Consider the following 16,108-nt stretch of genomic DNA (forward strand, 5'->3'; position numbering starts at 1 on the left):
TCACAATAATGAGATACTAAGTCATAATTAAGAGATACTAAGTCATAATTATGACTTAGTATCTCATTATTATGAGATTATTTTTTTTCACTCCTAATTTCTTTTTTCCAACTGGCGGAAATGGGCTTCCACAGCATAACACTCAAATCTTTTGGAAAGATCAATCCAAAAACTTGAATTAAAAATATGAGAAGAAGATCAGTCTTTAATCACAGCTGGTTTTTTTTGTTTTTTTAATGATAAAAATAATTCGTTTTATCTAATGAATTTGATCAGCCCTGGAACTTCAAAGCTGTTCCAAAAATCAATCTATTTTTTTCTTGTATTTCAGAGTTCTTTTTGGCGCTTTTGTTAAAACTTTTTCAACATAGAAAGATAGTATGCAAACAATAAAAAAATAATGTAAAGAAATAGTCATCTCATTGGTTCCCTCCCTTTTAATTCCTCAAATTCACAGATCTTTGACCTTCTGGTACTCTATAGACCTGAAAGAATCTCAAAGTTGCCTGCTTTCATGTGTCACCTTTTTTCAATTTCTCACCCTTCACAGTGGATCCTGTGATTATCTAACTCACAAAACAGCAAAACAATCTGTGTTCTTCTTTATTGTATTCTTTGGAAATGTCTTTGGTGATTGCATAGAGCAGATGTGAAACAATAATGCAAAATATCTGACATTAAACATATGAAAGCCTAGGTTGTTACACAAAAACATACATTATAAGGCAAGCAGCATACAGTATATAAATGCAATTGCATTGGCACTTTTACAGTTTGCCATTTAAAGCAAATATATTAAAGGGGATTTCCTTTCACAAAAGTCCTTCACTGAAACAATAAGACTGTTTCTTTTCAATCTTTGGTAAAATATATTTTTTTACATATTCAATTTGAATCAATACAGTATGTAAAAGATTTACATACATGACAAGAAACATTTGGTATCTTTTTGTATCTGTCTGACCAATGCTCAAGTCCAAATGCAGTCCATTTTTTTTGCGTAATAAAGAAAAATATAGGGTTGGAAAGTTCTCTGTGTTTCAACTCTAATGATCTTAAAACCAAGAAAGAGACCGGCTCCACCCTCACTCCCACAGTAAAAAAATAACAGAACAAGAACTCAGACTCTTAACCACAGAGTTTGATGAAGCAGGGATGGCAGTACGGCTTGTTATCCTGTTCCTTGAAGCAGCCTTTGCTCAGGGGCTTCTGGCAGAAGTCACACACCAGGTGGTCGGGGTGAAACTTGGCCCCCATGGCGGTGACGCAGCGGCCCAGGATGGGTTGCTTGCAGGCCTGACACATGCTGCCACGGGACTGGTGGTAGTGGGCCTCACACAGAGGCTGTCCCTCGTGTTCAAAGAAGCTGCCGTTGACGAAAGGGCTGTAGCACTCCTGAGAAGGGAAAGAAACAGAGACATAGAGAGCCATGACTCAGGGAACTGTAATTAGAGAGTTTTCATGTGAAATGAAAAGCTTCCCATGACATAATCCAACTTATTTTTAGTTTTTCATTTCTGGGGTAGTTTTAGTGAGAATACTGTCTTTTTTTCAGCCCAGCCCTGCTCACACTCTCACAGTTACTCACATGGAAACACATCACAAAACAGTGTGTCACTGAGCAGCTTCACAGTCTCAGCTGTTTGTTAGGTGCTTTGCTCAAGAAATCATAGGAAACAAAGATCAGTCTGTTTTTCCAAGAATTGTCCCATGACCCATTTGGAGGGCTGATAAAAGGATTTCAACAAGTGTGACTCTCGACCCTTGAAAACACATTTTTGGACAAGCCACCAACCAAACTTTGTTTGAGTATCTTAGCAGTTAAGAAAAATAAAACAACTTCATATTGTATTTGTTTAATTAGAAACTATTGAAGCATTTTATTTACTTAATTCCCTTGAATTAAGGTTTGATGCTAAGCAAGTGAGTGTGGTGGAGAAAACGCATTCCTTTCTTTGTAATTGTAATTTAACTCTTTTATTTTCTCTGTAATTACACCCAAAACTGATCTGAGAAACACCAACATGTGCATTATATGTGTAATTGGACAAATCAAACTCCTCCTCATGGCAATGTATGTCACCTCAGTTGTCTATTTTTAGTTAACCATCAGCAAAACTAATGGCATTTTATTGGGATATATACTCAGGATAAACTTAAAGTTACATGTGATTGCTTCAGGTGACTTCAGGTGGTTGTAACATACAGACTCAGAGCAATGTTAAAGCAGGCAGTGTGAAAGACTGCTAGCAAGTAAACATAGATGTAAACAAAAAAGTTTGTATATATGTCCAGTATTTAAATATCTAATGAGGAAGAATATAGACCTAACATCAAAATGTTTGCAAGACCTAAATGATATGTCCCTTTTGTAAATATTATCTTTCTTCATACAAGAAAACTTAACTGCACATTTTGGGGCGAATTCACTGATGATGTATTTCAGCTCAGCTACTTATAGTACCAAGACGTGCACATCATTGGTCGAGCTACCTGCTCAGTCTCAAGGTCTGATTCAAGTCGAACGCACTAATATTCAAGCGCAAACACGCCCATTCAGTTTTGCAGCTTTGAGCAGTTTGTTCTTGTTTTGCGTCTGACTGTGGAGACGAGCTGTCAGCATCTCCTCCCTCTGCTGCTCAAATTTACGATGCCATCCAGACACAGCTCCAATCAGTCCACGTAAAGAACACTTCTTACCAGTGCATTGCAAAGTCAATTTATGAAAGACACAAATGTCAACGTTTATGATAAATAATTAAATGAAAACAGTCTCCACACATGTGGTCAAGGGTGCTAGTATAGGCTAGATTTGAGCCAGCCTCAGACTGATTCAGCCCCTAATTACAATAATTAATGTAGTATCAAAGTAAAATGAACAGACTATAAACAGTTGTATTAATTCTAGGTCATCCAAAGTGGAATTTTTCTCACCATCACCAAAAAGTTTGAGCGTTATAGCTCTTGTAAGCACTGTTGCAGAGTTACCAGCATGCAAAACCAACTGCATAAAATGTCCCTCTTACGGCATTTGGAATTAAAGATTTTTAAAGTGAGGTTCATTTGCATATAAATTGGGTAATTTGGCTGCCAATCAATGTATAATGGCTCATCAAAAAGTATGTAAACAGCACCGCCACATAGCTGCCGTTTGTTCTGCAGCAGAGTTTGGGGATCATCAAACCTCTTGCGTATAAAACAGTGTCTTTTTGGCTCCTTTGCACAGGTCTTTAGTGAATCAGACACATAAATCAATAAAAAATTGACCAAACTCTTTTATCACTAAAACTGTGCTGCTCTCCTTGTGTCTGGTTGTCAAATGCAATAAACATTGTCTGACCTGACCCTCGACCCCTTAAAGAAACACTCACCCTGCAAACGAAACACTGCGGATGCCAGAGAGAGTTGAGAGCTGAGATGTAGTTTTCCAGGATGGGCTGGCTGCAGCCTTGGCAGCGTGAAGCAAACAGAGTCAAGAAACACTGCTGGCAGTACTGCTGGCCCTCACGGTCATGGAAACCTGCACAAGACACGGTCACAGTTTTGCACAGTTCAAGAGTTGCTTTAATAATGGTTAAATTAACTGGGTGATGTAAGGGAGAAAAATCCCAGTACTAACAGTTTCCATGTGGCTTTGGTCTGTGGAACATAAAACTTTCAGTCTGTTTTATTGTTTGGGGTTTAACTGATCTGAATTCTTAGGCACTGGTATTCTTTTATGATTTTAGACTTGATCTGCTTAAAACTGGACAGTTTTCCTGCCAAAGGAGTTTTTCTTTAACTCTTGGCAGGGTATCACTGCCATTACAATACAGCTTTATCTCTCCTGAAAGCCATATAAATCGTATGTTTTTAAAGGTTCAGTTGATTTTTACAAAAGGTTACAGAGCCCCAAGGTTCACACAAAATGTTGAAATGAAAGCAAGCAGATTTCTTGCTATTACACACCCTTGTACAGAGAATACCTGATCATTTCAAACACAGAATAAACATGAAACATTACTTACTAGTTTGTTCAATGATCAATGAAATGATTAACTCTATCAGTGCTCAGGAGTGTTTTTAGAAATGTTCTTTCAAAGCATGTCTCGCTAAAGTTCCCTGTTTTGTGTTGAACCCAGACAGGATACAGTTAATGCCGCCCATTACCTTCCTCTCCAAACGCTCGACTGCACTTTACACAGCAGAAACACTCTGGGTGCCAGTTCTTATCCAAAGCTGTCACCATTTTCTACAAAAACAAAACACAAATACAAACAGAGGAGATACAGTCTTAGTGGACTTGTTAAAGCAATCTGGTTAAATTTTAGTGTACGTATCAAAAATCAGCTGACACATCCAAGTCTCTCACATTCAGAATTGGCTTGTTGCACTGGGCACAGTGAGGGGAGAAGAGGGTGAAGTAGTCCGACTCACAGTACGGCCGTCCATCCTTCTCAAAGAAGTTGCGACTGCCCAACTCTGTCTCACACTTCGAGCACACAAAGTGCTCTGGGTGCCACACCTTCCCCAGAGCTGTGACCACCTACATGCATCAGTCAAAATAAGTAAATGAACAGCAACCTTCAAGTATAATGTCTATTGATGATGTGGTTACTGAGCCTGGAAAGAAAGTCCTATTCAATATTTTACCACTTTACATTATTTTTAGAACATGTGCCGCTAACAGCTCTATAAATAAAACTGTATACTTAGTGCATGTCTGTATGACAACAGTATGAAAACTCACCTGTCCTACCACTGGCTTTTGACAAGCCGAACAGTTTCCTTTGGATGATGTTTGAACTCCTTGTCTGCTCAAGTCTGACTGAAGCAGCCCGAGCATGCTGTCCAATGAGCCGCCAGACGAGGGCTGTGGTGGGGTGGCGGGCTGCTGTGGTGCTGCCACTACTGGGGTGACAGGTGCAGCTGGCTGTGAGAACAGGACATAAAATGTTAGTCTAAGCCTGAACACAAGCATTCCAATAAACTAACAACGACAATGGTAACATCATCATCAGTAAACAATAAGAATTTGTTTGCATTCACACCTCTGCTTATTGGCACAGATCAGCACAGTTAAGGGAATGACTAATGTTTGTGCTGAACAATGCAACTTGTCAGACACAGCATAAAGTATCAAAGTACAAATACTCCTTTTCAAGCCTCTGTTCCTAGAACCTCCCTCTAGCTTGTTTATAACCAACAGCTGGACTGCTCACTTAAACAAAACAAAATGACTGAACCACTTCCTTTCCTCACATAATCTCAACCGGCGCGCTGAAAAGAGGACGGACTCAGTTAAGGTCCATACCAAATACAGGACCATAACTTTTTAGCTTCCAACTTTCTGAATCTGGAAATCATCTCCACCGAGACAGTTCTCCACCCTCAGGTCTTATCTGATGACTTTTGTGCTGTTGTCAGTAACCGAGAGGGCATCACACCATGAAGGGAGCATCTTCACTGATCAGTGTGGCAGGAACAGCTGGGGAAGAGTCATTGAAAAAAATACTGTGGGTCTACATGACCAGATTTGTCAGGTTCAGTTAAATGCTGGACTCTTACCGTGCTCTGGACTCTGAAGTCTGACAGAGAAGCCATCAGTTTGTCCAGTTCCAGTGTGGCTGATGTTGCTGACGGCTTTGCAGAGCTAAATAAAAAAAAAAGGGTTTTTTTCCATCAGATTTTTCTTACCATAGTAAAAGTATAATGAGTGCACATTAAGATATGATGATCTTATTATCCTCAATTTGACCAAACTTGGTCTTTCTCAAGGCCAGTGCTTGCTTACTGAGAAAGCCAAACACTTGAGAAAGACTTGAGAAAAGTGTGGTCCAAATGTTAATAAATAAAATGTGAGCCAAAAGATGAAAGCTGAAAGAGTGCTCTAAAGTGTTCTTCATGAAATGGAATTCCAACGAATTCTTGACGTCTTTAATAAAAAAGTATGTCAATGGTTGTTAGAGTGCAGATACTCTAAGAAGCTCTCTATATTTGAAAAAGTCATACCAAACATCTACACCTTAAGCCAATTACTACCTCAGAATGATGGCCAACTTCCCTGTATTTCAGGTGTAGCCAGCGATTACCAATAAACAACCTCCAGTTGAGACTTCCCTCCATACACACAATTTATTTTTTATTGTCCAATTGGTGACTTAACTTGAAAAGCAAACGTGTGTTCAGAAATGTTGTCCCTCCAGATACATCTGAAAAATAATTGCTACTATTTCTTAATGCCTTTAATCCCCCCTAAAGAGTACATCCTCACCTGTTTCTGGTGAGTCTCAGTTTCACTGTAATTATTAAAGTACACAGAGACTACACCGTCAACATAAACGCTATCATGTCTTGGTACATTACAACTCCCAAAGTAGCACCAGTTAATCTGTTCCTGGTGATTCTCAAGTTTCAGTGTAAACTGTAGGTTACAGAGGGGCTTCACTCAGGCTCATTTCAGAAATTTGAGCATGAACCATAGACTTTATAAAATATGGACGGCGTATCCGTGACGTCACCCATCTGTTTCTGAAGCGCTGTTTTGAGGCCAATCGTCGGCAGCAGCCATATTGCTGCTGTCGAGCCAGTGTGACGTAAAGAGGAAGGTTTTGAGCCTCCTAGCCAACAGCTACAGTGTTCCCGCCTGTCAATCAAGTCAGCTGTGCCTCAGATTGGAAGACTTGTAATCTCAATATCTTTGAAATTGCTGTGTTTGAAAAAAATTCAGGCTGTAAACATGTTTATTTCTGCTGTAAAGATCGTCTTTTTTTGAATTGGTACGTATGTGGTTTCGGGTTCTTCCGGAGCCAGCCTCAAGCGGATCCTCAATGAACTGCAGTTTATAACACTTCCGCATTGGACTCATATTTTTAGACTGGAGGTTGTTGCTTGGCCTGAACTAGAAGCTTCCTTGTGATGTACTTGCAATTAATGCAACTTAAGTTTGTTGAAATAACAGCATCATGATGCAGATTTGTACAAATTAAAGATGCTAGGTCTGTAGGTCTGTCCAGAGAAGAAAACTACTTTTAAAATGCTTCTTTTCTAAATGGGGTAGAAATTATCATTTCTGATGCATTCAAGGGAGTCCGGAAATCTATACACTGATTGGTTTTGACAGTATCCAGATGATTTTTCGCACAAATTAAACTTTTTATTTGAAACAGATAACTTGTTGCACAGATTTTACATTTTTAAGTAGCATCTGGGAATAGAGATCAAACCAATTAAAACACCTCCATAGTTATCTTGCTGCACACCAGTTTGTAGACACTCAAATGTATTTAAAATGTGTTGAAAAGTTTTGCAGAATAATATTCACTGTCTATCAATCTTGCAGCAGGATTAATTAACTTATCAGACTATGTACCTGGAACAGGATGTGGTGGCCTTATCCTTTATCTTGTCCCTGTCATCCTTTTTAGAAGAAGGGAACTGGGCCAGGATCTCATCTGATGACAAAATCATTTTTTTTATAAGACAAGAGTCACCTTAGAGTGAGGCATAGGGATTAAACACACACACACACACACACACACACACACACACACACACACACACACACACACACACACACACACCACACACACACACACACACACACACACACACACACACACACACATTAACCTGTGATGTTGAACTGGGTGGCATTCAGCTCCTGTAACAGATGGTCCAGTTCACTCAGGCCTCCACCCAACAGCGAGGAGGAAGAGAAAGCCGGGGGAGGATCTGCCGTGCGGGGAGAGCGTGGTTTACACACTGTGCTGTAAAGGAGACAAGAAGGGCAGTGCGCATAAAAATTACAACAGATTAGGAAACATTTGGTCACTAATGATGTGGTGTGCGTCATGGTGGTCACTTTGGCATGAATCACTAAAGTCTTGAACTTAGAGAATAAGTCATTTTGCAGCAAGTTACTCTCTTTGTCCCATGGCAGTTTAAAATTTCTTTTTTTAAGTTATATTTTTGGCCTTTTTGCCTATTTTTGACAGGACAGCTGAATAGAGACAGGAAATGTGGGGAGCAGAGCGTGGGGGAAGACATGCAGGAAATGGTCGACCATCCGGGAATTGAACCGGCGACCCCTGCGACGAGGACTGTAGCCTCTGTATGTGGGGCGCTTAGACTGCTAGGCCACCAACGTCCCTGGTTTAAAATTCTAATATACTTTTTCACGATAATGTCGACAAACAAAGAAAATATTACTTATTTTTTTATGTGGCTCCTTATCTGTTAACGATTGTTATTTTACCAAATAACAAACATCAGGAGTATTGAGAGAAAGAGAGGCTTTCCTTGAAGAACAAGTCTTTATTTGAAGCAATGTACAGCTTAATTTCATCAGTCTGATATCACTGTATGCAGATGATACTGTATTCTATTTTAAATCTGGAATAGATTTACCTGTACAATTTGTCTGGATTGGAGTTCTGGGTAGATTTCATTGCAGAAGAAACTGTCTGAAAATCAGAAAAAACAGAAGATCTGTTCAGCTTTTCAAGACAAATGATGCAAAAGCAGTATGATGTCATGACAAATGTTTCTAAGATCAGATCAGATCAGAAGCAACAAGAACATCAGTATATAATCATCTATGGCAGCTGAACTGTCTACCTGCTGTGGGGTGTAGGCTGGTGGTGGTGGTCGGGTTTGTGTGGTGTCCTCGGTGGTAGGATCAACATTTTGTGGGGGGTCAGAGGTCAGCAGCACAGGACACCGAGCCAGAGGAGAGCCGGTGTTCTCCAGATCAGCAAGGAGGGCATCTGGATGGGAGAGATTGAGAGAAACTAAATAAAAGTGAGATAAATGATAAAAGCAGGGATGTGATGGAAGGCTTACATTTAGCTTCAAGTTCTAACGGATTAAATGACAATTAAAAAAAGGTGTAATACCCATAATCTATCTTTATAACTTGATGCATGTCTCTGATGGTGCTATGAGTTTGAGGCTTGAAAGGGAATGGACGGGATCAAATTAAGAAATGGGTTAGAAGCCATGCAGTTTGAGACAGACAGAAGATACAAAGTGAAATCAAGATGGAAGGTGAATTGATGTACTTGCACATTGAAAACACTTGCAGACAGTTACGTACCAAACACAACAATACGAGGACTGAGAGGGTAATTAGGTGGCTCAGGCACTCCTATAGAAAGACAGAGAGCCAATATGTGACCAACACAGCAGCAGCAAATCAGCCCACACATCAGATATTACATGGAGGACACTAAACATCCTCAAACACTAATCAGTCAGAGGACAGAACAGTCAGAAGTGACACAACCACAGAGATAACTCATGGACAGAGAAGTTATTAGAGCACATAAACATTTCTGCATTCATATCCAAGACATGCCAGGGTAGAAAGAGGAAGCAGAGGAGGAATGTGGCAGCTGATATCTGCTGGAGAGGAAGCTGTCCAGAAATTACACTTGCTCAAGAGTTATGCTTGCAGCTGAATGACATCATTTAGTACTGACAACAAGTCCATGTACGTGCAGAGCTGGGGTTTGTAAAAAGTGAGCCGAACATGAGTCATTACAGAACTCCAAGTTGTAGAGGAGAGGCAGCGCTTTTGGCCCCTTCATTAAGATGTGATTCAAACTAGACATTATGTAACACAATTAAAGGGCTGATTCAGAGGCATAGTATTACACATCCAAAAGTTTCCTGACTGGTCAAAGAGTAAAGGACATAATGCAACCCAAAAGCACTACAACAATATGACTGCAGTAAAATGTTCCTGGAGCAAACGGATATAACTGATGACATCACTTCAAAATGATGGTGGGGTCATAAGTTATTTTCTCAGACTCAACATTCATGTCCACTGCTTGCAAGTGTTCCCTTTTCTGATGGTTGTAGGATTACAGACTAAACTACTGCACACACATTTACAGCTTCACACCACAGCCTTTAAATGAGGCTTTGATTACATTGGACAACCGTCTTTAGCTGATCTGAGGCATTTATATTTGTTTTTATATACAATAGTTCCAGTCAAATGTTTGGACACACCTTCTCATTCAATGGTTTTTATTTATTTTAACTATTTTCGACATTGTATTTTAATACTGGAGACATCAAAACTATGAAATAATCTGGTTTTGCCATAATATGGATTGCAACAGTAGTCAAATAGGGCTATCCATTGTGTACTAACCCTACCTCTAAACAACACAACTGATGGTCTCAAACACATTAAGAAGGCAAGTCATTCTACAAATGAACTCTTGACAAGGCTCATGTTAAATAGAAACCATTCCAGGAGACCACTTCATGAAGCAGACTGAGAGAATACCAAGAGTGTGCAAAGCTGTCATGAAGGCAAAAGGGGGCTACTTTACAGAATCTAAAATATAAATCATATTCTGGTTTGTTTAACACTTTTTTGTTAATTAAATAATTACTCAATGTTCTTTCATAGTTTTGACGTCTTCAGTATTAATCTACAGTATTTCAAATAATTAAAATAAATACAAACCCTTGAATGAGAAAGTGTTTCCAAACTTTTGACTGGTAGTGTATATATACAGTATGTATATACCTTTGTATTTATGAAAGCTACTGTAAGGAACTTTAGGTTTCGTTCAGTTTTTGGGACCCATGTGGACAAAACGGTACCTTTTTGCTGATCTCGTCTTGCACATGCATAAGTGGTTTCCTTGTAAAAATACCATCCTGCTTTCTTTTAGTAGTCAAACAAATCACAGTCAGTCTCCAATCCACTGCGGTCCAGCTCCATGCTCTCTTGTCCGTCAACACCCACTGCTTGCGATTTCAAAATGTAGCACGGAGTAGGACCGCTGGGCAGCCGGAGTCATGTGATTCATTACCGAATCAATGATTATACGACACCTCCCTTTATCCTTATTGTCTTTATTGGCCTCTGAAAACCTCTGACCTGGCCTGGCTCCGCGTATCATGACAGTTTGTTGTTGTAGTTAAGTGAAATACAATCTGGTGATAACACAGAGTGTTTATTCTGAAAATTAACCGTATGTTTTCATTTTGTTTTGGTGACTGACTTCCTGTCCCGCTCGATCTGCTCTGTGCAGATTGATGCGTCATGCTCCAGCATCCGGCAAAGATAGAAGGCTTGCGTCTCTGATCCGGAGGGCTCCGACCTGCTGGATCAGAGACGAAGCCAGAATGCAATGGAGCGGATCCAGTGGGAGTTAACACATTTGTCTGTTTGCTTAATATTTTCTTCTATTCAACAGAACTTTATGAAGAAAACTTAAAACAATACAAATCATGATGTAGCATTAGAAGCAGCTCAAGAGCTGGAAATGTTACCCTTGGAAAAATATGTGTGGTTCCTTCCTCTCTGTACAGACCACCATTGTTGTTGACGAAGATGATATCAGCAGTCCCACTGCTTCTTGGTTTTGATTGGTCGGTAATGAAGAAGTAACATCAATAGCTTACACAATAGGTGTTTTTCAGAGGTGTCAAGTAACCAAGTACAAATACTTTGTTACCTTACTTAAGTAGAAATTTTGGATATCTATACTTTACTGGAGTTATTTTTTTTCTGCCGACTTTTTACTTCTACTCCTTACATTTTATAAATCGCGCCATCCGGATAGAGTGAATTTGATTGTGGTTGGATGAGAAGTATAAACATAATATATTAACATATTGATATAACATTATAGTCATTATGGCCTTTAGAAACATGTTTTTTTTGGGGAGGTGGGGTAGTGCACTACAGGCTCCTGTTGCGCAGCTTAAGCTTTTTCCCTAAAGGCAGTTTTTTCCCCATTACATTACTTTTACTTTTATACTTTAAGTAGTTTTGAAACCAGTACTTTTACACTTTTACTTGAGTAAAAAGCTTGAGTTGATACTTCAACTTCTACAGAAGTCTTTTTAAACCCTAGTATTTATACCTCTACTTGAGTAATGAATGTGAAAACTTTTGACACCTCTGGTGTTTTTGCGCTTAGGATGCTGAGAGATAAAAACGTTGAGGTGCGTTGGTTAGCCAAATAGCTGCCAGCTCAAAAAACACTGTAAGTGGGCACAGGCCCTAAGATTCCTCATAGCTAACAAACTAATATCTATGGGTACATATTTGGAGTGTCCCTATGAGTACATAAAGCAGATATTGTTATAGAGTAATGTGTATGTAATTGAAAGACAGTCATCTTGGACTTGTTGATGTTTTGATTTGCACTCTTTTCCTTCAGGTTTCTCTTGGTGGCAGATGTTGAAAGGCCTAACTGTGTATCAATGACTTCTATTAGCTGTCTGTCTAAAGGGGTTTTAACACACTTTCAACTGCAACTCATTGTGTGAAGATGGACATAGATTGGTAGGAGGAGTGGCCTGTCACATTAGCTTGTCATGATTAATTGAGATTTACTGAGTACAAGAGTCCTTTAGGGCTGAAGAGCCTCTGGTTAGGAAACTCTCATCCATTGCGGGTCTTTTTTGGAACATAGTTACTGATGAGGAAATCCAACACAGGCCAAATTAGAGCGCAACGACAGGCAGGACAACCAAGACAGGTTCTACAGTGATGAGGTCAGAAACACACGGTTGTAGTTAGACCTTTTCTTAATAAGGTGTTGTCCCTTGTTAAACGCTTTAACTACAACCTTATGCTGCAGACTTCATCACTGCAGTTAGACCAGTTGAGCTAGTTTTGCTCTGGTTTGTGAGTCTGGGTAACATAAAGCATTTTTCAACCGCAGGAACTTTACCCTGGAACTAGGGACTTTACCCCTGAACTACATGCGTTTCAACCGGAGGAACCAGGGTCTAAATTTAGTTCAGGGGTAGATAATCTCCCTCCTGAAAAGCCCCTGCTCGGGGGGTAGTATTTTTCAAAGGTCCTGGGACTTTCGGCTGAACGTTATGGTGTTTGTGGAGTTTACACAGTTTTTGAATCACAGAGGGAGTTCCTGGGAATGCATACTAGTTTAGTTTTTTATTAAGATTTCAAAACATTATTTAATATCATTTTTTCCTCCATACGTCACTGGCCTGATTTGCACAATCTACCCAGGACTTCAGCCCGCGGTCGAAACGCAGACAACAATGGGGGCACAGGAACCTTTTAGTTCCGGGGAAAGTAGTTCTGGGGGCTAAAAGACCCCAGAACTCTTGGTCGAAATGCACCTTTAGAGATGTTCAAGGAGAGTCTTGCCTGAAGGTCCACTCAGTTGATGCCACAGGTTTTCACTTACACTACCTTACAAGTATTCTGTGCACTTAGGGGATTTTTGTCTGCTTATTCAGGCGTAAAAACTAAGCTTCAAAGTTGATTCTTGAACATTTACATACTACACCTTTTAGATTGATAGTTTCTTAAGAACTTTACATTCTCAGGCCTCAGTGAACTGATATTGCACATTTTTCTCTGGTACTCTTAAACATCTGCAGTTATAAGATAATGACACAAAAAAACTAAACAAACCTCTGTACCCTGCCTTGGTTCATCTCTGTGGTTGCTTCTGCCCTAGATGATTCACACTTCTGGTACGACCATGTGGTGAGAATCTTCTACATATACCACTCGCCATCCTCCTCCCTGCTGTGTGTGTGTGTGTGTGTGTGTGTGTGTGTGTGTGTCTCTCTCTCACACACACACACACACACACACACACACACACACACACACACACACACACATACTCTTACAGACTAAACTGCTCATATAAGGAGCTGAACTTCTCTCTATGGGTATTATGACCATATTTAGAGCTGCCTGTCGACTTGTTTGTCTTGGCAAAAGGCTTCCCTAACAAGTGGTCTCTCTCACTGAAAAGCCTCGCCAGATCTGATACATAAACTTACAACAGCAGCATAAACCAAGTGTCCCGAACATGCCCACTCACCCAGTCACTCTGTCCCTCTGCTCGCTGAAGTCCAGATGTGCTCGGCTACCTCTAAACCATTCCTTCCAGCATGGCTTGAAAAGCATCAATCCACCATTTTTTTGTAAAGAGGAAAAAGTTCCCCAAGAGAGCAAATGGGCAGCAGAGGCAGAAAGGCCTTTCTATTTTCATTGAACTCTGTGGCTTTTTGAAATAGCAGTGTGGCCCTGGGCTATTTCAGGGCCTCTCTGACACAGTTATACCCAAACACAAAGAGGCAGCTTCTCATAATGTTTTACTGAGAAAGACAAGATATCTCCGCTCTAAATCTGCCCCCCCAAATAGAGTAGAGAACACGCTCCCTCCATGAAACAACAACACACTGTTATACATTCTGTGGCTACCCTCTTAAGTTAATGGAGGGAGAGCCCGCTCTGCTGTATGGCTGTTCCCCTGTAATCTAATTTAAATTTACTGAATTTGTAGGGCATGCACTAAACACTATATGATGGTGAGGGAGACACGTAGTACTTGTACTTGTGTTGTATGAGTGTATTTAAGGCCTGTTTGTTTTTGAAAGTGAACACAATTATGCAAAACACATAAATCACTGTAGACCTAACTGTGCATTGACTTACATTGAGGGATCACAAGATATGAAAATATTAGCAAAAGACTTTGTGTGATATAGAAGTTGTGAGACTGAGTCATATATATATATATATTTTAGACTGCTTTTCTGTGCTCTAACTTCTCATAATTCATTGTAATCTAATCAAATACATCCTCAAAGTGGGTAAGGAAAGCTGCTTCTCCTCCCTTGTTACTGCCAGACTGAACAGAGACTGTATTTCCTCTGTTTGGGCACACCACCCCTTCCCAAAGATCCTTAACAGATATCCCAACATGCAGTTACAACGCTGGAAACGAAGAACAGCTTCATTACTTACCCAGATCATCCATCATACAATTTCAGCCGAGTGTTTTCCTCTTTGTGTGGTACAATAGAGACACGAGCAGCATTAAGAGGAAGTGATGGACCGATATCAAAGCAAGGATAGTAACCACAGTCTCCGCGCTATTGTCTGCGTCCTGAATAACTTCTTGGACACCGTTATCCGCCAGGAGGAGGAGGAGGAGGAGGAAGAGGAAGAGGAGGAGGAGGAGACGGAGGAGGGCGTCCCGTTTTCTTTTTCCTACAACGCTTTTCTTCCTGTGTAATGCCTACCAGGACCTCAGACTGGAGAAGGCGTAGTTAAATTAATGTGGTTACGAATCCCGCATACCCCGGACACGCGACGTCATCCTGGACATTCCTCTTCCATATTTGGGAGAGAACATCAAGGATTCAGAGGCGCGCGAGCTGCTTGAACTGCAACTGAACGTGCTGCCTCGACGTTGAGCTCGTAAATAGAAAAAAAGACATAAAATACAATAACTGTGTTCTTCAGAGAGATATATTATATCCAAAGAGCATAAACAGAGATGGGTGACACGCCTTTTGATTTGAAAAGAAAACAGAACGATTACAATTATAGTCTACTACATGTGCAATACGTTTTTTCTACTTATCTTCTCAGTTCTGTTCTGTACATTGTTTAATACCTAAGCTACAATTCTGCACATTTTTCACTGGTTTTGTACATATTTGTGAATTTACTTATTTCGTTGTGCATATAAGATATGCTTACTTTTAATTGCTAATAACTTTTTAATAATTGTTATATATGCTATTGTTTACCATATACTGTTTTGTTTCTACTTTGCTGCTGTAACACTTAAATTTCCCCGTTGTGGGACGAATAAAGGAATATCTTCTTATCTCTTATCTTCCAACCCAGAATTTATGTTTACTTTAACTACATTGGATAAAAACATGGCGGATTTCGACTTTTACCCCATATCCCAGTTTAGTTTAATGAAGCGTTCAATTGAAATGTGATATAATATAATGTAATAAAATAATATTGTCTTTATGATTTTATTTTGGCTAATCTTACTTTCTTACATGTGTCATGTCTTTTTGAGTCAAAGGTCTGCTATTATTGCTGTTATTATCACTGTTGATCTTTTTTAGATTGATGGTGGTAATGTTATTATATAAGGATATTATTATTGTTCTTGATGGTAGCATTATTAGAATAGAATTGCTTTTATTTGTCATTGTATGTTGTACAATGAAATTAGAAGTGCTGCTCCTGAAGATACATGAGATAAACACAAATAGAATAAAAACAGGTGGAAATTATGTATAAAAGACAATATAAATACAGTAATAATATAAAAAAAAAGTCAAATAT

General features: G+C 39.6%; 1 protein-coding gene across 3 annotated transcripts; it reads right to left on the reverse strand.

The window, feature by feature from the left end:
* Window positions 1-587: 587 nt before the first annotated feature.
* LOC117830009 (transforming growth factor beta-1-induced transcript 1 protein-like) lies at window positions 588-15,131 on the reverse strand. Of its 3 annotated transcripts, XM_034707885.1 has the most exons (12): window positions 14,759-15,131; window positions 9,077-9,127; window positions 8,599-8,747; window positions 8,389-8,444; window positions 7,612-7,748; window positions 7,352-7,433; window positions 5,548-5,632; window positions 4,730-4,912; window positions 4,352-4,525; window positions 4,150-4,231; window positions 3,372-3,520; window positions 588-1,395 (listed from the first exon to the last, which is right to left on the reverse strand). In XM_034707885.1, the coding sequence occupies exons 1-12, from the start codon at window positions 14,772-14,774 to the stop codon at window positions 1,129-1,131; spliced, it is 1,431 nt and encodes a 476-aa protein (XP_034563776.1). In that variant the 5' UTR covers window positions 14,775-15,131; the 3' UTR covers window positions 588-1,128. The 3 variants fall into 3 exon arrangements, with proteins under 3 accessions (XP_034563776.1, XP_034563777.1, XP_034563779.1); XM_034707886.1 differs by lacking the exon at window positions 9,077-9,127; XM_034707888.1 differs by lacking the exons at window positions 9,077-9,127; window positions 14,759-15,131 and adding an exon at window positions 8,877-8,903.
* Window positions 15,132-16,108: the final 977 nt, after the last annotated feature.

This window comes from Notolabrus celidotus, chromosome 18 (genome assembly GCF_009762535.1).
Source record: "Notolabrus celidotus isolate fNotCel1 chromosome 18, fNotCel1.pri, whole genome shotgun sequence".
NCBI lineage: Eukaryota > Metazoa > Chordata > Actinopteri > Labriformes > Labridae > Notolabrus > Notolabrus celidotus.